The 27167-nt window shown below is 37.4% G+C and overlaps 1 protein-coding gene across 6 annotated transcripts in view; it reads right to left on the reverse strand.

The window, feature by feature from the left end:
• SFMBT1 (Scm like with four mbt domains 1) overlaps window positions 1-27167 on the reverse strand; it is a 107380-nt gene that overhangs the window by 5267 nt on the left and 74946 nt on the right. For all 6 annotated transcript variants that reach the window (XM_019724275.3, XM_019724279.3, XM_019724278.3 and 3 more), the window contains 14 exons: window positions 26723-26963; window positions 22852-22940; window positions 21163-21409; window positions 20384-20478; window positions 19696-19797; window positions 18148-18298; window positions 16023-16105; window positions 11414-11540; window positions 10260-10373; window positions 7954-7996; window positions 6446-6510; window positions 3597-3736; window positions 2650-2759; window positions 1778-1953 (listed from right to left, as the gene is read on the reverse strand). In XM_019724275.3, coding sequence (XP_019579834.1) covers window positions 1778-1953; window positions 2650-2759; window positions 3597-3736; window positions 6446-6510; window positions 7954-7996; window positions 10260-10373; window positions 11414-11540; window positions 16023-16105; window positions 18148-18298; window positions 19696-19797; window positions 20384-20478; window positions 21163-21409; window positions 22852-22940; window positions 26723-26963 — 1783 coding nt within the window. The remainder of the gene's footprint in view (window positions 1-1777; window positions 1954-2649; window positions 2760-3596; window positions 3737-6445; window positions 6511-7953; window positions 7997-10259; window positions 10374-11413; window positions 11541-16022; window positions 16106-18147; window positions 18299-19695; window positions 19798-20383; window positions 20479-21162; window positions 21410-22851; window positions 22941-26722; window positions 26964-27167) is intronic.

Raw genomic sequence — 27167 nt, forward strand, 5'->3', positions numbered from 1 at the left:
CCCTCTATTTGGTCCCATTATTCTATCTGACTATTCTCTCATCAATACCCAACTCTTGATTACTATAGCTTTGTGGCAAAACTTGAAGTCAGACAAAGTCCTCCAACTTTCTTCTTTTTCAGGAATATTTTGGCTCTTCTAGATCCTTTGCATTTTCATACAAATTTTAGAATATAGAGATAATTCCAAAAATGAAACATATACACATTCTAGTTCTGAGTTATAAAGTAGTATCAAAATATAATGTAATTTTTTTGCAAAAAATGAATTCTAAAGGATATGCATTCATTTGCTATCACTCACATTGCTAATTGGAAAAAATTATAGACTCTTTCCTAACATCTAAGCTAATTTCAACTATATCACTGTGAAAAATAAATTCCGACAAAAAGCATTATAAAGTCCACATATCTTCCAAAGGCTCAAAGTGGTGTAGTTATATATACACTTATATGAATAGTATATTTCACTTACCTACTAATAATTGCAACTTTGTTTTGGCAATTTGCTAAACTAAGAATCTAACACAATAATAAGCTAAGACAATTCCTGCCCTTAAGGAGTTTACAATCCAATAAATATAAATAGAAACAAGGTTAGACTCTCATGATTTTGTGATTTGAAAGCTCATCATGCTAAATGTGGACCTTCAACAGCAACATCAGCAGCATCTGGGAACTTTCTGGAAATGTAGACACTTGGGCCCCAGATCTGACGAATCACAACCTCCATTTAATAGGATCCTCAGATGATTTGCATGCATATAAAGTTTAAGAGGCACAGAATTAGAGCTCCCTAAAAGCAATCTTCAAACTTAACAAGGGAAAATCCTCCTCTGTATTAATTTTCCCAAGTGACAATTTTGTGTTTGGATAATAATGGCTTGGCAAAGTTCTATATTGGAAATTTCATCCTGTATGACTTGTTTTTTGTTGCAGTTTCACACCAGAGGAGATGAGCAATGAGAAGGAATAGGGGACTGGTGTTGTTATGACAATTCACAGTGAGGTCCACAACTACCCCCGCCTACTATTTGCACCTCTCAACCAAGGTGGCTCCTTTGCTGGCTCCCAGACACTGAGCATGTTCCTGCCTCAGACCTGGAGTGTACTCTCGTGGAGCCCTATCCAGAACATTTTTACCCCATGTCTGCACAGCTGGCTTCTGGCTTCCTTCAGGAAGCCTACCCTGACTACCTGACTGTGAAGAGCACCCCACCTCTTAGACTTCCTCACTCTCCTATTTTGCTTGCTCATCTTGCCTCATTTGTATCTACAGTACTTATCTCTCTCCACTTGTTCACTTGTTTACTACCTGTCTCCCACATTAAAATGTAAACTCAGTGAGGACAGGAATTTTTTTCTTTACTATTATATTCCAGTACTACAATAGTGGCAGCACACAGTACACACATAATAAATACTTGCAGATTGTATGAATGAATGGTGTATCCTAAGAGATGCAATACCTAATTTATATACATGTTATATACAAAAGTTGGCAAAATCTGGCCCATGACCTGTTTTGGTACGGCCCTCAAGCTAAGAATGGTTTTAGATTTTTTAAAGTATTTTTTAAAAAGTGAAAATAAAACAAAACAAAAAAGAATATGCAACAGAGATCACATGACCCACTGCCAAAGACATTTATTATCTGGACCTTCACAGAAGTAGTTTGCATACTTCTGCTATATGTGATTGTCTGCAAAATAAAAACTTTCCAGGATATAAAGTATGGTCAGCTGCTATAGTGAACAAATTTGAAAAAGATGACTCACTATATTTGGTCTTTGTAAGTACAGAGCAGTTCTCAGAACATTTATCCAGAACCATCCGTGGACCGAAAAGGTTGGGACAGCACTCCAGTTTGATACAGGTCTGTCGACAGAATTCAGTCACCCGATCTGCTGTTTTCACTATCTCAACAGTAGCCCGGTAGCTCTTCCCTTTGTATCTGCCATTGGAAGACATCAGATACCAAGTTTATTGGACTAATGATTACCCAGAGGAAAATCAAGTATATTAACAGACCTAAAAAATATTTTTGCCTGTTAGAATATTCTATATCTTTTATATTTTGAGGATTCTAAAAACAATATAGAGTTCATATATTTTGTACTTAAATCAAATCTATAATCTCGTAAGCTATGACAACTAAAATAAGGTTCCTGTTTTCTGTTCCTAAGTTTAAGGTTTTCAAACAGCAACTTCTACACTAACTACTAAAAGGAAAGTGACTTTCATTAAGTCTTTCTTTACCCTAGGCAGTGATCCTCCGCGTGTGGTCCGAAGACCAATATAACCTGCCAACTAGTACCCATCCTTGACAAGATCAGGTCAGAAAACAAGAGTAAATGTTCATAAACTGTCACGGCAATTTGAAAAAGTAATTTTATGTCTCTTAAATCTTAATTTAAAAACTGTTCTTATATTTTATGCCTTTTAAATTTCCTATTTCTTGTAATTCATTTTTACCATATCTTATAAAGGTATTGGAAACTTAAAAAAGAAAACAAACTAGGTATTTCAGCACCAACACTGAAGAAGCACTGCCTGAGGAAACATAAGTGTTCTATTATTACCCATGGAAGAACTGATTCTGTGATTTGCTGAGGATGAATATGCATCAGGGGCAGAGGAGCCTACTCACTTGGCTTTTAGGACTTCCCCACATCCATGCCACACAGAGTCTTTGTCCAGCTGCAGCTCCCGAAGGACACGGCTGGGTTTATAGGCTGCGTTGATAAGTAAAGTGAGGACCTACGCTCCATGTTTAAAGCACAAACAGGAGTTGGGAAGGAGAAAAACAGACCATTAGAACCTTGCTATCCCCTAGCACATCATTTAGGAGATTAATTCTAGTCATATTAATTAACAAATGTTAACAAAATAATACTACTGAAATCTGACAGCTGACCAAAGTTGCAAATAAGAGAGTAACCAGGCCCTCTTAAATATTCAAAACATTATTGTCAGATCGAAATAGGCACCACTAGTTTAAAATTACTCTAGCATATGCTTCCAAATCCTCTCCCAGTCACAGTACATGCAGAGAACTGTATTTGTTTGGGACACTGTGTAGACAGCTGAGTCTTCTTGTGGCTGCAAGAGTCTGGCCCAGAAGCTCCAGCCTCCCCAGACCCTGCCTTGCCAGCCTAGGGGCTGAAAAGTTCAGTACTCCTCACATCTGTTACTTGCAGTGTGGCACCCTGGCTGGGAAGCTCGGCAGGTCCAGCAGATGTGTAGCTTTCTCACGGTCCTTGGTTACAGCCTCTCGGTCACAGACTGACTGTTCTCAAATTCAATGAGGAATCTGAGAATAGTCCGTCTATGCTCTATTCACAGTTCTCATGTGGTCTCTGATAGAAGACCTTTCTACACTGATGGAGATGAGCCTGTTATATAGAGAACTGCTTAGGTGAATGTTCCCTGGGGGGCAGAAATAATTATGTGCCCAGTTCATTATCCAACATGATTCAAGTTAATCACTTCTGATAAAACCTAGAGTTGTCACATCAATGGCATGCAGACAGATCCTTGTATGAGTAAGTCTACGAGACTGCTGTGAAATTCTTTTGCTCTAGGCCAGAACCTTACCTCTCTGAGGACCAGAACACAGTTTCCGGGTCCTACACACTGAGGCAGCTCAGCGATTCTTCCTTTGTTAAGATATGGCCCTGAGAAGCAACGGTGGTTGAAGTATATCTTTGGACAGCAATATTTTCCATTAATCATAACTGGGAAATGAGGAGAAACAAATAATCAGAATAGAGTCATTTTCCACTCCATTTCCAAAGTTGGATTACCTGGGGGGTGAGGGTGGGGGTGGGAAACAAGCATACCTACCATCACATAAAGTTAGGAATTACATCTTTTGAAGCTTAACACGTTGTCTGAGAATGCCCTTGAAATACTCACATAAACGCTATTATAAAGCTTATCACTCTGCTGAAATCAAAAGATGTCCTGAATTACGTGAAAATTAACTCCTGACTTAATGTGACACTGTTCCAGAGCCTTATACTTCTATAAATAAAGTGGAGGACTTACTTCAAGAACTTATGATGATTCCTGACAACTATTTAAATAGTCTATTTTGGAATATTTCTAGGGAATGATAATATTATCCAGAACTACAGTTTATCTCCTGAAACCACCAAACCACAATGATGGTAGCCTTCGATGGTGTGACAGCCCTCCCATTTCTGGGATTCCTTGGAGAGCTGAAAACATGTTGTGATCACATCTCTAAATTCTTTGAGTACTGTGGGGTATAACTGGGCCTAGAGACCCCTCTCCAACTGCTTTTCTGTATAAATACTGTACTCCAACATAGGGGTTTTTTTAAACCCCTTCACATAGCGGTTGGCAATCTAGCTACTGAATGTAACAAATTCACAGATACTAAAACATTTCGTATTCATATCAAGCAGGGAGAAACTCTTCTGATGGATACTGCCCTGTTAATCCAACATTAAGTGAAGGAGATGTGTGTGTACACTGCCCACTGCTGATAGGACCTGAAGTACATAATGTTTACTCTATTAAGAATGTACTCTTAGCACAGTGGTTAAGCATGTTGGCACCCACTTCTCTATTTGAACTGTACCACCCAGATCGCCCTCTTAAGGCACTTACGTTCCCTGCTGTTGGCAATGTTGGCAGTTTATAGCTCTCAGTTGTAAGTCCATCCTGGAATTACCCTCAGCCCAGGAGTGCCCTCAGTAGGAGAGCCACCCTACTGAAGGTCCCACCCTTTGTGAGGTGGAGGGAGCAGCAGCCTACTTCCAGGAACGACCAATGAAAGAGTACAAGGGTGTGGACACCACACCTCAATTAGGGATGACTCTGAGTAGCTATGCCAGTTCCAAGGCTCCCTGGAAGAAACTTCTGTTACAATTGCACTATGGCTCAACTTTTCCCTCTGCCCAGTCCTGTTTCCTTTACCCCTCCCAGGAGCTGTTCCCAAAAGCACTCCCCAATGAGACTCCTACATATAAATATCAGTCTCAGTTCTGTTTCCAAGGTAACGTGACCTATTACAAAACCCAAACCAAAAAGAACATGGCTGTGGTCATACGGGAGGTATTAATGTCTTAATTCTTTAGTTTCAGTAGGTATTAGAATGGCCAGTAATACATCAAAAATAAGGAGTTATACAGTCTTGATCCTCTATACGTAAGTGACATAATGAAAATACACTGGGTAGAAGAGACTAAAATGCAGGTTTTGAATTTGAGAAAGATTTAAGTTCCATTTCTGACCCTTCTACTCGTAAGCTGTGTGACCTCTCTAAGCTTTGGTTTCTTTTCTTTTCTAGGCATTTACTAAATACCATTGAAATGCCTAACCTGTGATAGAATACACACAGCCAAGATGCTAAGCATTATACAACCAGCAAAGGGGGCCCAGGTAGTTCCAGGAAAGAGATCGCTGGACAAAAGGCTTGGGCCTCCAGAAAGGATCCTTGTCTCCCTTATCAGGCAGTGACTCTGGGACAATCTGTTTTTCCAGCAGTTTATTTTTTAAATTGTGAAATATACATAGGGTGCCAAAAAATGCATACACATTTTTTAAAAAGGAAAAAACTGTATTAAAATTGTAAAAATAGATACTGATAACAAAAGATGAATATAAGTCATTGTATACATTTTTTGGCATCCCCCAGTATATACGAAGTATGTATATAATAAAAAGGGTGTAAAGAAGAATAAACATCTACCGCTCAACCACCCCCACCTAAGAAAGAGCTGCCTGGAAAGCGCCAGGTTCTTTTATTCCCCCTTCTTCCATCCCTACCCCACTCCACGCCACGCGACCCCACTCCACCCCACCACACCCCCAGTTCAAGCCGTTGTTTCTCAGTCTTAGTTGTGTAAGACATAGCTCCCTGGCTCATGCTGGTATCATGAGCCTTGTGCTCCCCTGCCCCAGCTCAGGCAGCCGGCGGCCACCGGCCGCTCATGGCAGCATGTGGCAGCCCATGGCAGCCCGTGGTAGCCCGTGGCAGCCCAGCTCCAGGCAGAGGTGTTGTTTACAATCTTAGCTGTAGAGGACGCAGCTCACTGGCCCATATGGGAATCGAACTGGCAACCTCGGTGCTAGGAGTATGGCGCTCCAACCACCTGGGCCACCGGGGCTGCCCCAGGTTCTTTACCTAAACTAGGGGATAATATTGACTTCCAGAGATTTTGCCACCCAGTAAGTGATCAGTAAAGAATAGCTACAATTATTACAAATGCACAGAGGTATCAGCTTAAAGATAATTATTAAACTAAACTTATTACTAAACTTAGACAATTATAACTCTTTAAAATCACAATTAAGAGACCCCTCTATAAAGCTACATCCTATAAGTCAAATGTATTGTTTTAAGTTATTTTTAGATATAGTCCATTAAAGAAAACTACAGGTCCTCTTTTCCCTAAGATTGCATGAACTTATACCTGAGTCTGTGGAGTTCAGCTCCTGATTCTTCAGGCCCTCATGGACAGTCCTTGAGGATGGTATTCTGGGTCAAGAAAATGCAACAACATAGTGAGATAATCCTTAAAGCAAGTAAAGTGTGAGGGTTAGTTTCCTTCAAATCTAAGAAGAAAGCAAATACAGCAGATTGCAAAGTCTGTAACAGAAGGTCCTTCCTTAATCATACTTTCTTTTTCCTTTTTTTTTTTTTTTTTAAGGAGGGCGCATCTCACAGTGGCTAATGCAGGGACTGAACCGGCAACCCTGGTGTTATTAGCACCACGCTCTAACCAACTGAGCTAACCGGCCACCCCTACTTTTTTTTTTTTAAACAATTGTTTTTAAAACTATGTACACAGTCTAAGGAGCCAACAATATGTAGACAGTGCTGTGCTATTGCATGTTCAAATGAACTTTCATTCAAGTGAGCAATAACTATAGAATTTCTTCTGGGATTCTTAAACCACAAGTAGACTTCTTTTTTTTTATAGTCAAAGAAAGAAACATTTCTTATATAGGATCAGTTTTCTTCTTCCATCAGTTTCAAAATTAAAGACACAGTATATCATATAAAAAAGAGAATCACTCTCTTTCCAGCAATCACTGTAAAAGGCTAATTTATCTTCTTAGAATACTTCCTGACTAAAACTTTGGATCACTCTTGACAACACAGACAAGGTAAAATCCAAGGCCAGACTTTTGTCATTACTATCTCATTTTGCTACCTGGTAGAGAACTCTGTGGCCTTTCTCACTACTTCTATTATCAGCTTCATTACTCACACAGCCACAAAAGCAGCTACAAATTATACAGAATTGCTATAAACTGAATTGTGTCCCCTTAAAACTCATATGTCCCCCAACATGACTGTGGTTGGAGATAAGGGCTTTTAGGAGGTAAATAAGGGTTGAGCTCTAATCCAGTAGGATTGGTGGGCTTATAAGAAGAAGAAAGATCTTCCAATGTTTAAAAGAACACATGTACACACACAGAAACCCTTATATTTTTAAGGTACCACTAATCAATTGCTTCTCAAACACTACGTATGAAGATATGCTACAAAGGGTTTCCTGATGGGTATTCCTTTCAGTGTGCCTCTTTTTTTTCTTAGAGTTGTCTTCTAGCTGAAGTTTTTTTTTCACTGTGACAAATCATATCCTAATTTACAATTTTTGCTCTCCCTTAACAAATCCCAGCATAGAGACTCTATTTCCTCTTTTATTCAAATGCCTTCAGGCTCTAACAGCCAAAGAAAACTCAATTTGGGGAACATCTTGAGAATGCATTTTACCCTTTCGTATATAATGCCATTTTAGGAAATGCGTATACTGTAAGAAGTATGTAAACTATCAAAAGCAGAATTAAACGATTATGCTTCCATGTGAGAAAATAAATATAAGGAGATATACTCTCTTAAATAGTTATTTCTTTTTCTAGATATTTTAACTTTCAAATGTCAACCATTCAAACATACTATTATATTACTTACTGTTTTTCTGGCTGAACCACTGCAATCTTCCTTTGTTTGTGTACTATAAGAAGAAAACAAAAATATAAATGTCAAGAAATATTAATAGAAATAAGTTACATACATATATATATATATACACACACACACACACACACACATATATATATATATATATATATATATATATATATATATATATATATATATATATATATATATAAAGATAATAGCATATTTAACCCTGGTCATAACTAACAAGTACTATAAATAAGTGCTGATATGTCTGAAAACTAGACTAAAGCACATTTTCTGGCTAGGAGTCTTTAAACAAAGACCAAAAATAGTATTTTCAAGGCTCTCTGGGTCAGTAAACTCCTATAAATATTTTCTAAGCAGAAACAGATATTCAAAAGAAAAAGTGGTTTTGACATGGGTACCAACACATTCTATAAAGAAAGCACTGTCTTTTCAACAAATGGTGCTGGGGAAACTGAATATCCACATTAATGAAACTAGATCTTTATCTTACATCATATACAAAAAGTAACTCAAAATGGATCAAAAACCTAAAATTAAGAGCTAAAACTATAAAACTCTTAGAAGAAAACATAGGGGAAAATCTTCATGACATTGGATTTGGTAATGATTTCTTGCTTATGACACCAAAAGCACAGGCAACCAAAGAAAAAATAAACTACACTACATCAAAATAAAAACTTTTGTGGATCAAAGGACACTATCAAGAGAGGTAAAGGCAACCCACAGAATGGAAAAAAATTATCTGCAAATCATACATATGATAAGGAATTAACACCTAGAATATGTAACAAAATCCTACAACTCAACAAGGACAAAAAAAAAATTTAAAAACGGGCAAATGACTTGAATAGACATTTCTCTAAGAAGATATACTAATGGCCAATAAATGCAAATCAAGACCACAGTAAGATACAACCCCACACACACCCAGATTACTATTATAAAAAACAAATGAAAACCCCAGAAAATAGTAAGTGTTGGGCAGAATGTGAAGAAAGTGGAACCTTCATACATTGCTGGTGGGGAGGTAAAATGGTGCAGCTGTTTTGGAAAACAGCCTAGCAGTGTTAAACATAGTTATAAAAAAACCTGTACACAAATGTTCACAGCAGCATTATTCATAACAGCTAAATGGAAACAATCCAAATGTCTATCAACTGATGCATGGAAAAACAAAACGTACTATACCTATACAATGGAATATTATTCAGAAATATAAAGGAATGAAGTATTGATACATACTACAACAATAAATAAACTCTGAAAACATTATGCTAAGTAAAAGCAGTCACAAAGACCACATATTGTATGATTCCATTTATAAGAAATGTCCAGAACAGGCAAATCTATAGAGATGGAAATTAGATTATTGTTGCCTGGGACTGGAGGTCAGGAGGTAAAGAGGTGACTGATTGCTAAGGAGTACGGGTTTCTTCTGAGATGATGAAATGTTCTCATATTGACTCTGATGTTAGTTCCACAACTCTGAATATACTAAAAACCACTGAAATGTATACAGTAAGTCCTCAACACTGTAGATAGGCTCTGCAACTTTAAGTGAAACAATGTATAATGAAACCAATTTTACCACAGGAATACTAATATAAACAAGAGTTAAAAGTTCCTATGATAGCTCATGAATATTATAATGAAACAGCATTGAACAAATTGATGTTATTTGAGAACCTGCTGTACTTTAACAAAGCAAATTTTATGTTATATAAATGGTATCTAAATAAAACTTTTTAAAAGGGCATTGGATGTCACTTTGAACATTAGGTTACAGAAATACTCTGGCTTGCATCTTGCTCAACCTCTCTTACTTTCTCACTTGCTGGCTGATGGAAGCCAACTGTCCTATGAAGAGGCCTACGTGGCAAGAAATTGAGGGAAGCCTCCAACCAATAGCCAGCAAGGAATGGAGGCCCTCAGTCCAACAGCCCAAGAGGAAATGTACTGTTGCCAACAATCATCTGCGTAAACTTGGGAGCAGATCCTCCCCCAGTTGGGCCTTGAAATGACTAGGGTGCTGGCTGACAGCTTGATCACAGCCTTGTGAGAGACTCAGAGCCAGAGGACCCGGCTAAGTTGTGCCTGGATTCTCAACCCACAGAAACTGTAAGATAATAAATGTTTGCTGTGAAAAATAATTTCCTATGCAGAATAGATAACCAGAACATCACTTTGTTTTTCTCTGAAATATCCCGATTCAGGCTAATTGTCAGCTGTCACACAACAGATTATTGAACAATCAACCCGCTGACCCAGAAATAGATGACAAGTACCTCGTGCTCGGCGAGGAGCACTGAGGGGATGGCCATTGGTTTCACACCAGCCCAGAGGAAATATATCCATGGATTCCACACTCACAATACATTCAGGTATGGGCTTCTTAGAACCTGTTTAAATTAAAAAAAAAAAAATTTTAGACCATTAAATAGCCTTCTTCATAAACTACTTCATAGATAATCATGTCTACTGTTGTAGTAACACAAAGTCTCTTGAACAAGTTCCTTTTACACAGAAGCCATAACTTTTTTACGTGTGACAAACATTAAGAAAAAAAGTAAACTTTCTCCCATGCATAACTGTATAAAGACCAAAATGGATAGTAAACATACAGTGTGACCCTTTAGTTAGGGAACAGCAAATAAGCAACTGGAAGTACCAGTAGTATCATTCAGATGGTTGACAATATCATAGTCAACTCCATGAAATAACTGGAAAACAAAGACAAAAGTGACAGTTCTACTCAATGAGAACATCAGTTGTAATACTTGGGGACAAGCCAAAAGGTAGACTAGTGAATTTAAATCAGGAAGTGAAGTAGGCAAGTTGTTCAACAGGGGCTGCACAAACATCTATATTTAATACTGTCTTTGACATCTGTATTAAATGCCAATTCTACAAACTGGAAACAGTAGGTACTGAGTCTATTTGGCAGCTGAATAAAAATGAAACCCAGGCCATACAACAGTAACTGCAGCACTGAGTACTCACACAGTGCTTTCTGTACACAAAGCTGTCCAATTGTTGAATATTACACTTTCAGTATAATGTGTCTTTTTTATTTTACATATTTTTTTGGTTCTAATGGTTAGGGGCAACCAAAATATTATCTCTGAAATAGCTAGTTATTAATGCTCATATTTTGGTCACATCAAAATATATTATGCTATTTGACTTAATTATTTCCCCTTCAAGAAAATAGGGGACTCTGTACTGAAGGCTTTTTATTCACATTCATTTCCTAAAATTTGGAAGTCAAGGACAGGAAAATAAATTTTTAGCTTAGAATCTTGCATTATAAATTAGAAGACTCTGAACAAGACCCCTATTCAGCTACTCGATGAAGTTTAGCAAGTCCCATTACAGGGGTGGGCAGGAAAGGCAAAGAAGAGTGGCCTCAGGAAGGCTTCTCCGGGGCCCTGGCACTTACCCTCCAGCTGGAGCCACAGGTAAGAGCCCCTCACTGCAGTAATGGTAGCAATGCATACTTCTTCGGGGAGAAGAGGGTTCACTGCCTCTAGCTTCATGTTCTCCTTAAATTCATGCTCAGAAATTGTCTAGAAAATAAATGAATCAAATCCAAATACATACTAAGTATACCTCATGTGTTCATCTGAGACACCTTTTTCAAGTAATATTTAATCCTAGAGTAACACTTTAAGGCTATACATTTATTTTGCTTTATTTCTTAATGAACCAAAGGAAAAATGTCTGTCTCTCTTGATGTTATAGGCAGTCTGTGAAGTCAGATATCCCTGCACACAGGTAGCAATCTGTGTGACCTACCTTCTGTGTACCTTTCAAGCTGTGTAACTTCTTTTTGCCTCAGTTTCACCATCCATCAGCTGACACTGAGAACACCTATCTCACTGGGTTATTATGAGGTTTCAATAAAATTAAGTACCTAAGGCTCTGTGTTCTGAACCAAATGGCTCTTCAACCACTGCTGGTTTTGCTTCCCCACCCATACAGGGTCCTGTCATACAATAAACTGCCTGGTTCCTATTTCTATGTGTATCATAAAAGGCAGTCAGGATAAATAATGCTTATTAACAAGAGAAAGGGGTCATTTAAAATATATTTTTAAAATTTGCACCTTCTGGGTCAAAATAAAGAACTGACTTTCTGTATTTCATTGTTCTCTCTTCCGAAAACTCACTAAAAATATATTGTTTTTTTTTAAAGACATAAACGTACTAGGGTGGATATAATGGGAGAGGAGAAATTTTATAAGCTAAACGTGAGAATAGCGTTTAGAACTTAGCTGATTAAAGAAATGTGAATCCAGGCTGGCAGTGAAGAAAGCTAAGAACTGGCAGCACCGAGTACTAGACAATAAGAAGTGGAAAATAAATAGTCAAAATAAAAAGATTTGTTGAAAACATTTAAGAAGCACTTAGGTTATGCTGTTGGTTCCTTCACTTCACATCCAGGGCAACTTTCCCTGCCTCTCCCCTACAGAAGATGAGATTTGTCTTCCAGAGAGGTTAACACACAAGATCCCTGGGCAGCAGGACACAGGAACAGCTGAGGGCATGTATGCAGTGCCCCAAACAGGGGTTTGCAGGTGGAATGTGAGAGGTCCAGCCCTTGCCTCTATTCTCCAAGCAAGCGACTGGAAGAGACTTCTTGTAGTAACGTAAGCCCATAAAGAAACACATCAAGATATGGATTTAGTTGTCCCCAACAAATGACCACCCAGATTCTACCCGATAGAGAAGTTCACGGTTGACAAGCCCCACCAACATACTCAGAACTTCCAATTAGCTTCTTCTTTTAGTCTCCCATTCTTAAATATAAGCAAACAATCAAGAATTACCAGACATCTTAAGATGTGAAAGTTAGAGACAAAAACAGACAAAAAAAGCAACTTGGAGAAAACCGATTATGCAAGAAAACTTCCAAAAGGCAGGGGTAATTAATATCCGCTACGTGATAAGAAAAACTATTACATCCTTAATACAGAATAATATGTTATTAAAAGCAAATATTCAGAGTATAGTAATAGTCCTGGAAAATCAAAAACGTGATATTAAAAATCAAAAGAAAGGTTGAAAGATAAAGTTCAGGAAACCTTCCAGCAAGCAAAGCCAAAAGACTAAGAAACAGGAAACAGGACAAAAAAGATAAGAAAAGCAGAGGTCTGATCCAAATAAAATTCATACAAATAAAATTCTAGAAAAAGAGAAGAGAGAAAATAGAAGGAAGGAAATCCAAGAAGAGATTCAAGAGAACGTCCTAGCACAGATAGACATGAGTGTCCCCAGAGAATGTGCTCACTGAGAACACAGTATGTGGACATGCCACAGCGCCTCACTGTGAAACCTGGTGAGAAAGAGATTCTATAACCCTCCAGAAAGGGAGTAAAAGGCAGATCGTCTACTCAAGGTCAAGAATAAGAATGGCTTTCAACTTCTGGACAGCAACATTGGAAGACAGAAAACAACTGAGTAGTGTCAATTCTCAAGTAAAATAACCTCTGACCAAAAATTCCACATTGAGCCAAATAATCAAGTTAGTAGAATGAAGACATTTTCAAATATGCAAAGTCTACAAAATGTACCTCCTTTGCATCCCATTTCAGAAAGCTACTGAGACAGGCTCCATCAAAACGAGGGAGGAAACCAAGTCAAGAAAGAGGAGACCATGAGATACACAAAACAGGTACACCAAAAAACAAACAAACAAACAAACAAAAACAGATATAAAATAATCCCAAATCTTAAGAAAGGGGGGAGTCAATTTCTTCGGTGCAGTGAAGAGCAGGTTCTAGGATTAAAACTACACAGTAAGCCTAGAGAGCAGCCCACCGAGGGAGAGAGAGAACGGCAGTTGCTAAGAAGGATGTCTGTAAGAAAATATTAGAAATGACAGATTTCCTACATCAGGGTTATCTGAGTGGCCATGGATGTGAGGAAAAGAAAACATGACTAGAGAACATACTGCAGTTTAACCTTTCTACCCTAAAATACAAAATAAATAAATAAATAAATAAATAAATAAATAAATAAATAAATAAATAACTTTAACTAGGAAAAAAAATACACAGGTCTAGTTGGACCAAAGAGACTTCTGGGAAATGCTACAGGGAGGCTATTTGAGTCTTTGGCCCTAGACAAGGGACTATGACCCAGGCACAGGGGCAATGGTGCTTGTGTTCTGCACAATCATCTCACTCAGGGCCCATTTCCCAGGTAGATGGAGCCAAAGCAACACGTGCTAACTGCAGAACTTGAGACACCTGCAGAAGTGATTAGTTGCATAAGGAATCTGCATTCATATTGTTTCAAAGTATCAAAGTTGTCATTCTACTGAAAATCATAGGGTATATGTTAAATGTAATTTATGTAAGAAAAGACTCAAGGGAACAGTAGTTGACAATCTATACTCAAAGGAAAAGCCTTACAAAATGATTAGCAAATGAATGCATATTTATACATCTTAAATTAAAATAGATTGTTTCATCAAAAGATGATTCCTTGATTTATCTGACTTTCAATTAACCCACTAATTATCTGTCTGACAGTCAGATAAGGGAACTTCTGCATATATTATTCACATCTCTCCCACCTCTCAAATAAATTCAATTTCATAAAGGTGTGTGGGGGGATGACAGATTTCCTAATGTGACTGCCTTTGTGGAAATAGACATGAAAGCCTACTGGGCTGCCGGTTAGCTCAGTTGGTTAGAGCACGTTGCTACTAACACCAGGTTGCTGGTTTGATCCCCGCATGAGCCACTTTGAGCTGCGCCCTCCTTTAAAAAAAAAAAAAAAAAAGGCTATTGGAAGATGTGGGAAGAACCAGCAATAAAACAAAGAAATCTTACCATTTGCAACAACATGGATGGACCTAGAGAACATTATGTTAAGTGAAATAAGTCAGAAAGAGAAAGACAAATACCATATGATCTCACTTATATGCAGAATCTAAAGAAAAGAATAAGTGAATGAACTAATCAGAGACAGTTTTGGAAACATGGAGGAAAAACAGAGGGTTGCTAGAGGGGCGGGGGGGTGGGGATAAGGGGAAGGTGAGAGGTTTTGAAAAATAGTCGGTAACCACAAGATGGTCATGGGGGTTTGAAAATTAATTTGGGGAACCTACAGAGGGATAGTGGATGGGGGAGGGGGGTTCACACAGTGTGAGGGATATAAATGATAAACGTCTAAGTTTTGCTTTGTCTTGTGCACCTGAAACTAATAAAAATAAATAAATAAAAATAAAAAAGACAAACTGAAAAAAAAAAAATCCATACTCAGTAATCATTAAACTGTGAAAAAAAAAAAAAAGAAAGAAAATTAAACTATCAAAAACAGGCAATGATTAACTTGAGGACAAATAAAAAAAGGAAACAATTGTAAAATACTACAGTGCTCAGCTGTGAATAATAACCCAATTCAGATTTAACCCAAAATTGTAATATAACTTTAATAGAAAGAAGAGGTTGGGGTAAGAGAGAGAAGAAAAGTAATATAAAATAGCTAAATACTCATTTACCATAATGTAGAACCAACAGACATGTTCACAATTAATGACTCAAAAGATAGCGTATTATTTTGAAAATAAGGAGTATAACTATCAGAACAACAGAAGACTAGGAAGTGAATACTTGTGGGAAGGGAGACTGTGGAAAAGGGTACGACAGGGAACTGTTGTCTTATGTCCTGACTTTTTACTGCTGTTTCACTTGTAAACCATGTGCATGCATTATTTTAATAGAAGTATTTTTAAGTAAGTTTAACAATTTTCCTCCACTTAATATTTAAACCTTTTTTCATATTATTAAACCATTAAAAATAATTGTGAACTAAAACTTTAAATTCATATGATTTCAGCTAATAAAAAATAAAATTGACACACTTTACTAAGCAAATTAACAAATTAACTTCTGCAGTGAATGAATTTTTTCCTTGAACCATTTTATTACAATCAACAAGAAGCTTATTTGGGTTGAGTGAGGATTGACTTCAGAGTAATACTCATGGGAAGCACAGGCGACAGCCCTGAATAGTGGCCATGGGGCGGGGGCTTCTCACCGGCGGGAAGCACCTCTGGGGAGCAGCTTCAGCACCACACTGTTTGAGGTAGTCAGCCCAATCAAAGTCCTGGCCTGGGTAGCCTAGGGAAGGACAAAAGAACCATGATTCATACTACACATGCCTGCCTTGCTTCACCGCACCGTCAGGTATCCACCACTTCTAATTTCGCTCATATGAGGACTATGATCATTTTAGAGAGGGGAAAAACACCTTATAAATCCAAAGCATTGTTAATTTTATAAAACAGAGCAAATGTGGTCAAACTATATAACAAGACAATAAAATTCCTTGGCTAAATTTTAAAACTTTCACGTTTCAAACGATGCATGTGTTTTGAGCAATATTTTATATGATTATTTGCTGGCAATTGACCAAAAGAATTTAAGACAGTTATGACTGGATTTAATTTGTACCAATAAATCCAATCTTATTATGAATACTATTATGACTTAGGCTCTAAAAGAAAAGAGACAGCAAATAATCTTCAGTACTATTTAACCAGTGAAAACTTTTTTCTTTCTTTCATAAAGCTATTTCCTTAAACATATCTTAGTTCCTACAGATACAACATTCTCGGCACTGTTGTCAGATTCGTGTTCTACAGAATCTCAGTGCTCTTATAACTTGAATCATAAATTCATTTCAGAAAAATGTTGAGCTTAAATCCCCTCTTAAATCTACCAAGGATCTTGGTAAAAGCCTGTATATCTGTGTGCGAGGAGCTGGACTGGGCCTGTTGCGTCTGACCTGCTCTCTGCTCTGCAGAGCTCAGTGTTTCACGGGCACCAAGTGGCTTACTCAAGACTATGCCATCCTACAGCCAAACAGCCCCTGCAATCACCTCTTCTGCCCAACTGAGATTGGCATCATGCTCTCCCTCTGCCTCTACCTCAATTCCTCACAGTAAATTATCTGACATTTTCAATTACATAATCTGCTACTTTCCTTTATTTACAAACAATTAGGTCATCTATAACAATGCTGAAAGCTCCAGTATCTTTAATAATTGTTTTTTTCTTTTCACACAAAGGCAACAGGCAGGATAAAGAACTTGGGATATCCAGAGCCTTCCTGCAAAACAAGACCTTCCTCCTGTAGATGTGTCCCCCACCACCATCACCATCAGGCAGGCTCTTCCTACTCTCTGTTCACTGATGGAGAAAAACATGTGAGACTCTGTTACTCTTTTTCCTTATTTGCTCCTTGAAAAAACTGTGTCATACTCACTTGTCTCCCCAGAGACAAGCCCAATGCCTGGCTCATAAGCAAATATTTCATAAATGTTTGTTGGATGAATGAAGGCTGAATGGAAGGCAAAGGTTCTGAGTTTGTGACTCCTGCTAACACAAAACAGCACTTTCAGCCCCGATTCCAGCAGTCACCATTTGAAAGTAAAACTGTGCTTTACCAAAAGCCTACTAACAAAGGATACATAGACTACCAATCAAATAATCTGGTTTTCTGATATAAAAATCAGATAAACCCTGACATTCCAAATACTCCAATTTAAAAAATATTAAAAATTTCAGTCAAGCTCAACTAAGTCATATTTATGAGCCTTGACTAACGGGTCAAAGGCTGTATTTTGCAAAGTTACAAACATCAGAAAAAGAGCTGCTACTTTCCTACCTTAGCCTTTCTGTATCCTACTCTTGACCACAAACCTCTCTCTGGAGTCCAAAAAGTATCCCTCCAAGATGAGTCCCAGAAACCTAAAAATCACCAAAAATCTACCTCCTGTTTCTGGCTCTAAGGTCCCTTCTCATAAGCCAGCTCCCAACACTCACTGTACATCCTACTCCCACCCCTCTGTGACCTCCCAACAGATACCAGAGGGAATGAACTAAGGAACCTGCATGGAACCAGGCTGTTATGAGGATACATTTGTCAAGGTAGATAGATCAAACATACTTTACTTAATAGCTTAGCTTAATTTATAACTTTCAAATTTGTAAATATATGGAACCTAGGCCTTCATTTACACTTGTCTTAGGTCCCCAAAATGTTAAGCACGGGCTGGGGCATGAGGAGAAAGAGGGACAAAATGCCCAGGTGATGCCATCTAATGAATCTCATTTCAAAGGTAAGTTCCCAGTGAACAACGCACTATACGAATGCATACCAGGAGGGGGGCTGATGTGTAAACCATTCTTCAGACTCCACTGCGCAGGGAAAATGCCAGGACTGTCAGCATGACACACAAAAGATCGCCTCGCACGTCTCTCCGGTCTCAAGTCATCCATTTCTACCAGAAAGTACCTCTCATCGAAAACCTGTGTACAATTTAACAGGTGAAACAGACGAATGGTTTGATGGGTGTGTGTGTGTGTGTGAGTGTGTATACATACAATTCATACCATTTAACATATAAAACAGACAAATGGTTTTATGTGTGTGTGTGTGTCTGTGTACATACAATTTAACAGATAAAATAGATGAATGGTTTTATGGGTGCGTGTGTGGGTATGTATGTGTGTACACACATATATATGTCATTTCCTTGGCATAGCCAAACATGTTACAAAAGTTCACAGCTACAATGGGTATTAATAATAATACCATGCACTCAATAAATATTATCTCTGTGTCAGGCACTGTCTTTCAAGGCTTTTAAAGTATTAATTCAATTTTAATCTTCCTAACAATCTAATGAGGTTGGTACCATTATCAACCGTATTTTATAGATAAAGAAACTAAATTTTAAAAGAGGTTAAATAACTTGCCCAATGTTATGCAGCCAGGAAGCGGCAGAATCTGGATTCAAATCCAAGTGTTTTGGCTCCAAACAAAATTTAGTTTAGGCTTAATGAAGAGTCAAGTATACCACTACATTAAGATTTTCAGATCCTAGTCTAGTTTTAAATGTCAAAGAAAAGGTTTTATGTGCCTCCTCTGGCTCCTTCCCCCCGCCACTGCCCTTCATACTCCAGATAGGGCCGTCTTACGCCGCTGTAGGATCAGAACTCCTCCTTATTCTAAGAATAATCTTCTTCCAAGACAAGGAAAATTTATATCTTAACAGGTCAGACAATTCAGCATCCAAGCAACTATTCCTCTAGTCATATTTGATTTTTGGCTCCACTTTCAGTCAATGGGCTTTTAACTGAAATCCTTTACCTTACGCTTCAGTTCTAGTAACTAAGTAACTGGGCCTTGACAACCTGCCCAGTTCTTGTGGTTACTCCTAACAAGAGCAGTACTATTGTCAGTCTTCCAAAAGATTAAAATCTGAATCTGAATCCATGGCTAGAGCAATTCTACTGTCAGATTTCGTGACCCTAATCACCTGCTCGGCACACACCTCCTCACCTCAAGAAGCCTTTCACCTGGCCGGACACTGATGACACTGCCTGCCTCCATACTGTTCAGATATCATGGCCCACCTGCTGGTGAAACCTCCTCTACTCATGTACAGCTAGGTCTGCCCCCAAAACATGCCCCCCATTACTATGGTGTTCAGGCTTTGGTTGGCTGGGGAGACCAAGATCAGAAGAATGAATGGAGAACTGGACCATACAAATTCAAAATGTGCACAGAAGTAATTCTAGCCTCACAGCTTAGGAGAAAACAATGGGTTGGATTAGTAGAGCCTGAAGTTCAAAATACTATCGATTTCTTAATCCAGTCAGCCTGAGAGGAATTCTTATCAAGAGAGTTGCCCCTGTTTTACCTTAACAACTGTAGCAGGAAAGATCCCAAAAGGAGACCAGGGGTCCACAGCTTCTAATTTCATATTTACAGAGAATGAATGTGTGCCAGTCACTTGTTTGTCCTGAAATGCAAACACCAAGAGGAAATAAAAATATAATATTTTCACATTAATTTTATACTTATATATAGCTGAATAATACTCTAATTAAAATAATGCTTCTGGTAAATAACCTAATCCTGTAATTTTCTTCCCTGGAAAAAAATTATTGAGGAATAAAACCTCAGGAAGCACTCCTACTCTCTACATTTGGAATACAAGGGCCAACGGAGGAAAACCAAGTTTATGTGATAACAAGTCAGGGCTATGTATCACGTTTCCCCGAAAACAGGACCCAACCGGAAAATAAGCCCTAGCATGATTTTTCAGGATGACATCCCCCGAACATAAGCCCTAATGTGTCTTTTGGAGTGAAAATTAATATAAAACCCAGTCTTATTTTCGGGGAAACACGATAGTTAAGACTGCAAACACTTTAAGAGAATTGTGGGAGAAAACCTGGACTACTTTTAGAAGAAGAAAAGGATGACCATCACTCTAGCCTTCAAACTGCTCCCCTCCTGCAGAGGCCACAACACTCTCACTGACTCCAGGGGTTATTTTATGCTTTGCACCTCCTGCAAATTGCTTTACTTGTTTTTGTTTTTACCTTAAATAAGTAAGATGGTAATGGCTCTTCCTCCTCCTCTTTGACTTTGGCCAAGATCTCTTGCCACTCAGCCTCATTTTTCAGATGTCTGATGGCTTTAATAAAACAAAACAAGATGCTTTAAATGATGGCAGAACTGACACACTTTATAACTATTCTGAAAGCATTCACATAAACAAAACAGTCACTTTCCACTGGGAAAAGAAAAAGCCCACTTATACCATCTTCACTCAAAGAACCTGCGCCTTAACTTCAGTACTTGTCTCCTCCGTTCAGAGTCTGAGTAGTTAAGTATGGGAAAAAAAACTTATACTGAGAGCAGAAGGATTGCTGTAATCAAAAACTAACATAAAACAACATCCAAACTGGGGCACGTAATAATAAATGCAAACTGATTTAACCAGTAACTCTAGTTTTAATATTATTGGAATTTCTTTTAATCGACAATTTACTTTGAACCCAAGACTTGTCTTCTCCTGTACCTTTATGAATGTTACCTAGGGAATTTTTCTTTAATTTTGGTAAGAAGTCAGTATGAGTTGGGGCAGAAGTCTATGAGGTACATATATTAATATGTGCAGCAAATTATAAACGCAATAAAACCAAAAGAAAAATAGGCATTTAACAACTCCATATACATTTTTGCAATATCTCTATTATGCAAAGTAACAAAGGGTTTTGTAATACACAAAATAATGCATTTTTCAGTCTCATAGATATTAATAAAAATAATAACAATAATGTAATAGTTAAAAGAAAAATGTTGTATTATTCTTCACCTAATGGGGGCTGAAGTTCATATCCCTGTTGAGCTGCCCAACCAACATGATGAAGAAACGGATGCAAGTAATACAACCAATGTTCAAAATTGTCAGAACTTTCAAGTCCTTCATAACGCAGTTTCAGCCTTCCCCCAATGTTTTCGACTACAGTAACAATCCAAGTGCTTAAAGAGTCCTGGAAAGCTTGACATTCTAGCCTGGAACCTGGAGCAATGAGATCTAAAGGATTCTTCCCATTACGGAGCTGTAGGTAAAAAAAAAAAGTGAAATGATTAAATATAAGACTTAACACGATATTTTAAAAAGTCAAGTTTTAAATGATCTCAAACTAGCCTTTACATTTTTACCCAAAGTCAGTGACACTGAATTGCCTACTATCACACAAAATACTACAGTATAATTTATAGGTGATATAAAAATGTTTGTCTTAAAGAAAATCTACCTATAATGCAATAAAACTATCCTAACAGATCTCTATCTCTAGGACTGTGTTATATAGTTTCATCTAGTAAGAAGTTTTAAAATATCATTGTAAAAGCAAATATGATCATTATTAAAGAAAAAATCAAATCAAACATGATTATAAAGTCAAAATCCCCCACAATCCCACCGCCAAGAAAGAAATACAATAAACACTTTAGCATACACTCTGAGACTGGGTTTTTTACACACAAGTCAACATCCACACCTCTCTCTCTCATATTTTTTTGAAAAATAGGAGCACTGTATACTGTTTTTCAATTTGTCACTTAATATATCAGAGCTCTCTTTCTATTGTAGCACATATAAATCTTCCTCATTCTTTTAAACTGTTTTATTGATATTCTTGATTTATTGATTATTACAATGGGCAGTAATTTATCCACTTATCTACTGATGGCATTTCAGTTTCTGATTTTTCACTCATTTCACAACAATGTTCTTATGAACACAGTAGGCATCTTGATTACAATGATGGGAGGGGGGAGTTTAATTTTCACTCTGTAGATATATATTAAAAGCTATAATAAAGAATAAAAAGGGATCCTGATTCCAACATCATCACTTAACCATTTCTTAATTTTTTTTCCTAATAAGAACTGCTCTGTGACACCTACATATTCATATATATGCAAAAGAACACGAACAAATAGAGGAACACGTTCACAGCTAAAGATTAGGATGGCAGAATCAAGGTCAATGTGGAGTAGGATATTTATTAATTCATTTGTTCATGATTCATTCATTAATTCAAATTTCACTGAGTGTTTAGTATGTGCCAAGCCCTGACTAAACAGAATACAATGAGTCTAAAACATAAAGATCAGCTTGAAATAAGAGTGTTCACCAATCAAGTTTTACAGGCAAATATAAGCAGATCAGAGAATTAAATATAAAAGCTAAAACTATAAAACATTTAGAAGAAAATATAGGAGTATGTCTTCATGACCTTGAGTTAAGCAAAGCCTTCTTGGATATGACATCAAAAGCACAAGCAACTAATTCAGAACACTACAGCAAGCCACAGCGTGCAACCTCAGAGGGTAAGTTTAAACCTCCCAAAACCCTTGCCTATGTCTGTAGTAATAATGCTTATTTGCCTTGGGGTAATAAAGGAGTAACCAATTTTAAGATTCCTTGGACAGGAAGTAAGTATCACTAAGGATTAGAAGGGTTTCCACTGATTCTGCAAGTAGCATGACTCACGCCGTCGAGCAGCGGGACAGGAGGACTGCACGCTCCTGTCAGGCTCTGCCGCAGGAACGCTTCCCAGTCGGACACCTTATCTCTGATGCCTGGGTCAGGGGATAAAAGGAGTGGTTACTCGTGTCAGCCCCGGAACACAGAGAAACTCAACTCAACTCAACAGAATACAGTGAAAATGGTTTAGAGATGCACTTGTGATTTTAGTATCTAACAGTCCAACATATTGCTTCCTTGAAAGCTTAAAACAAAAATCCTCCTCTAGATAGAACTACCGTATTTCCTCAAAAATAAGATCAAACCAAAAAATAAGCCCTAGCATGATTTTTCAGGACGACATCCCCTGAACATAAGCCCTAGTGTGTCTTTTGGAGCAAAACTTTATAAGACCCGGTCTTATTTTCGGGGAAACACAGGACTTCCTGGTTAGTTAAATAAGAGTTATATGCAAAACAAAGAGAATAATAGGTCCAACTCCCTGTTGCTATAATTTATCTAAGAGGTACCTACTTTATTTTTTATTATGGGAATTTTCAAATATATATGTAGAGAAAAATAGTATAATGTATCCTCATGTACCCTTGCTTTAACAACTGTCGCTTCATGGTCAATTTTTCCATGTAGACCAGGAGCTGTTAGCAAACTATAACCTGTGGGCTAAATCCAGCCTATCTGTTTTTGTAAATAAAGTTTTATTGGAACATAGCCATGCCTGTTTACATACTGTTTGTGGGTACTTTCATACTACAAAGGTAGAGTTGGGCAGCTGTTCCAGGGACCACATGGCCCTGTAAAGTCTAAAATATTTACTATATCTGGTCTTTTACAGATACTTTGCCAACATCTCATCTATACCCTCACACACTCCACACCCCACCCAACCATAGATTATTTAGAAGCCAATTCCTGATATCATATGATTTCATCCAATGTAATCTCAGTATATATTTCTAAAACAAAATAATTTTTTACATAACTACACCTTAAAAATTAACAATGATTCCTTAACATCAAATATCTTAGTCCATGTTAAAATTTCTCCAAATATCTCATAAATGGTTTTTTTCAATTTGCTCAATCAAATCAAGATGCAAATGAGACCCATTTATCACAAATGGTTGATATATCGCCTAAAACTCCTTTAATCTGTATGTTCCTTATCTTCCCTCAGCCTACATTCTCTTTTTCTTGTAGCATATTTGTTGAGAGACTCAGCCTTTTGTCCTCTATGTAGTTTTCCTCAGTCTGGTTTTACTGGCTGCCTCCCGGTAACCAGTGTTTCACTGACCTCAATATTTTCTATAAATCAGTATTTAGAGCTAGAGGGTTGATCAAATTCAGGTTTGACTCTTGGGGAAAAGAGGAGCAAGACTACTTCTAATAAGTGGAATTGCAATCCTATCAAGAGGCACATGCAGTCTGGTTGTCTCTCCTTTTGTGATGTAGCTTTTAATGGTCACTACACAGATACAATCATTCATTAAGGGCTAAAAATGGTAATTTTCTATCATCCCTTGTTCATTTACTAACCAAAATACTTCTACAAAGAAAAATTTCTCTTCTTCAACTATTTGATTACTACCCTAAGGTATAGATCAGAAAGAGAGGCAGGATATATGCTTAATTCTCTTTATTCTTTCCCCGTATTTACTAGCCTTCAAAATTATCAGCTGGTTCCCTAGCATTCTCCAAAAGCAACCAATGACAGTTTTGTTTAAAAATTTCATTATGGAATTACAGACTAAGTCACACATGGTATGTTTCAGGCCACTGCAGTTCTTGTCGTATTGATGGTCAAACTGTCCCATCTTTAACCAGAGGGAGTCTCTTCAGGTTGGCTCCTCAGTCCTTTTGACATGACCCTAGTAAATAGTCACTGATATCTTTTTCACATGGTATAAAAGGATGTATCAAGCTCATCTTGTACATTTCCTACTCCGGTCCAGGAATTGGCTATGTCTCCAAGGAGCCCTAATTTGTTTTGGTGTAAATGGTATTTAGAGATCATAATTAGAGTGCTGAGGGTGCTCATTGTTACAGAGTTTGTGTTCCTCGGCCTTATCAGTGTCTAGAACTAATAAATATCTTCTTTTTATATTTTAAGATAAATCACATAAGGAGTTCATATTGACACTTTCAATACAAATTCATGAAGACAGCATTTTTACTTAACTTTATTCATCTAAGCTGTGTCCTTTCTCTCATACTGAAAATTCTATTTCTCAATTACACATTTAATTATTAATTTCCTTTATCTCACAATACACACATAATTATTCCAAAATAACATCAACTCTACCATCAACAATGATTAATAAAAACACTATACATTTTTTTTGCAATTTTTTTTGTACTAGGGATATATGTTCAAATTATTGTATAAAAAGCCACTGACCCTGGGTGGTAAACACACAATATGATATATAGATGTACTGCCGAAGTGTACACCTGAAACCTATGTACCTTTACTAATAATTGTCACCCCAATAAACTTTAATTAAAAAAAAAAAGTCACTGAAATGGTTCATCTCTGGGTAGTTAGTTCACAAGCTCCATTCATAGTTACATTTCTTTGATTATGCTTTTGTTTTTTAGGAAACGCTTTTTAAAACTTCATTTTGTTTTACAGCTATATAACATATTTACATTGTTCAAAATTCAACTCTAGCTTCTATCCATGTCCCCTTCATTCTATTCCCTTCTTTCCCCACAGGTGACTTTTTAAACTGATTCACTTTTACTTAAAAAAAAAAAAAATGTTTATTTATGTTAAAAAATAAAGTTCATGCACACACATTCATTTTGAGAAAATTGGCCTGCACCTTTAAAAAATGTCAGCGTCATGAAAGACAAAGAAAGACTGAGGAATTTTTCCACATTAAAAGAATCTTACAAGACATGACAACTGAATGCAAAATACGAACTAGGATTTTATTTTACTATAAAAAACATTTCACTGAATAAGGTTTATAGATTAAATAATAGTATATCACAGTTAATTTCCTGATTTTGTTATTTTACTGTGCTCATGAATGTCCTTGTTTTTAGGAGTACATTAAAATACTTAGGAGAAAAGGGTATTATATGTACAACTGACTCTCAAATGGTTCATTAAAAAAACGTGTGTGTGTGTGTGTGTGTGTGTGTGTGTGTGTGTGTGTGTAAGAGAGGCAGGGAGGAAAAAGGGAGGGTTGGAAGGGGGAAGGTTAAAGTAAAATGTCAACATTTAGGAAAACTTGGCAAAAAGTCTCCAAGAATTTTCTATACTATTTTTGCAACTTTTATGCATATCTGAAATTATATCAAAATAAGAAGTTGAAAGAAAAACATTTAAGGTCTGGTATTTTCTTAAATCTGCAGTCTCTCGCCCCTTTCTCTACCTTTATATGAGCCTTCTCTTTCTTTTGTCCTATTGTCTCTGTCCTGCTGAATATGGATTCCACCCCCAAAGGGGCTCTTTCCTGAAAGAAAGCTTCAGTCGGTTCATTTTAAGAGTTTATAGGTTCCAGATCGCTTGTGGATGAGAGGAGAAAGGACAATAAAGTCAAAACGAGAATCAACCTGGCCCAACATACTTTAAGATAAACAGAAATACATGTCTCAAATTCAGAGAGCCTCACAGTCTTACAGGATTTTAAGCAACTGATGTTTGTTCCCTGTGTCATAAAAACCTGAGGCTTTATGGAGCACAGAAAATAATTTTTAAAAATAGGACATGTGCATTATTCCTTATAAATATTTTCCTTCAAAACACTAACTTCCAAAAGTTAGGAAAACCTATGTGTGTGGGAGACTGAAAACCTCAAGATTGTGGATAGCCCTGATTTTCCTATTGCAATATCCTATTATGTCTTGATAGGCAGTATTTTATTACCTTCTGGGGCTTTGAGGGTCTTCTTATTCTGCTCACACCACCCAATGGGGTAGAGGTCAGCCTTCCTGATGTCACACCAGAAGTCCGCTCGGCGGTCCTCCCCGTAGCCATCGTAACGGAGGAGGAGTAACTGCTCGCAGGTGGTAATGATGGTTGCAACCCAGTAAGTTTCAGGATCTGTCTTCACAACCACCTCCAGTTTCATCCCAGGAGCAAATCCATTTTGCAAACGTGTGTCCACCTGAACAGGGAAATGTTATCAATCACCAGACAGGTAGCTCAAATGAGTATTTCTTTGGCAGACATTCTTTTTTAAGACTTACAATTCTGAAACACTAAATGCAATAAAATCTTCTCAAGGGAAACCGGAGAAATTCCAATTCTAACTCATAGGAGTGATCCAAACAAAACAGGGAATAGCAATACTGCTCTGCTCTGTTCCATC

Source organism: Rhinolophus sinicus, chromosome 5 (assembly GCF_057876585.1).
Source record: "Rhinolophus sinicus isolate RSI-liver-muscle chromosome 5, RSI-T2T, whole genome shotgun sequence".
NCBI classification, from domain to species: Eukaryota; Metazoa; Chordata; class Mammalia; order Chiroptera; family Rhinolophidae; genus Rhinolophus; species Rhinolophus sinicus.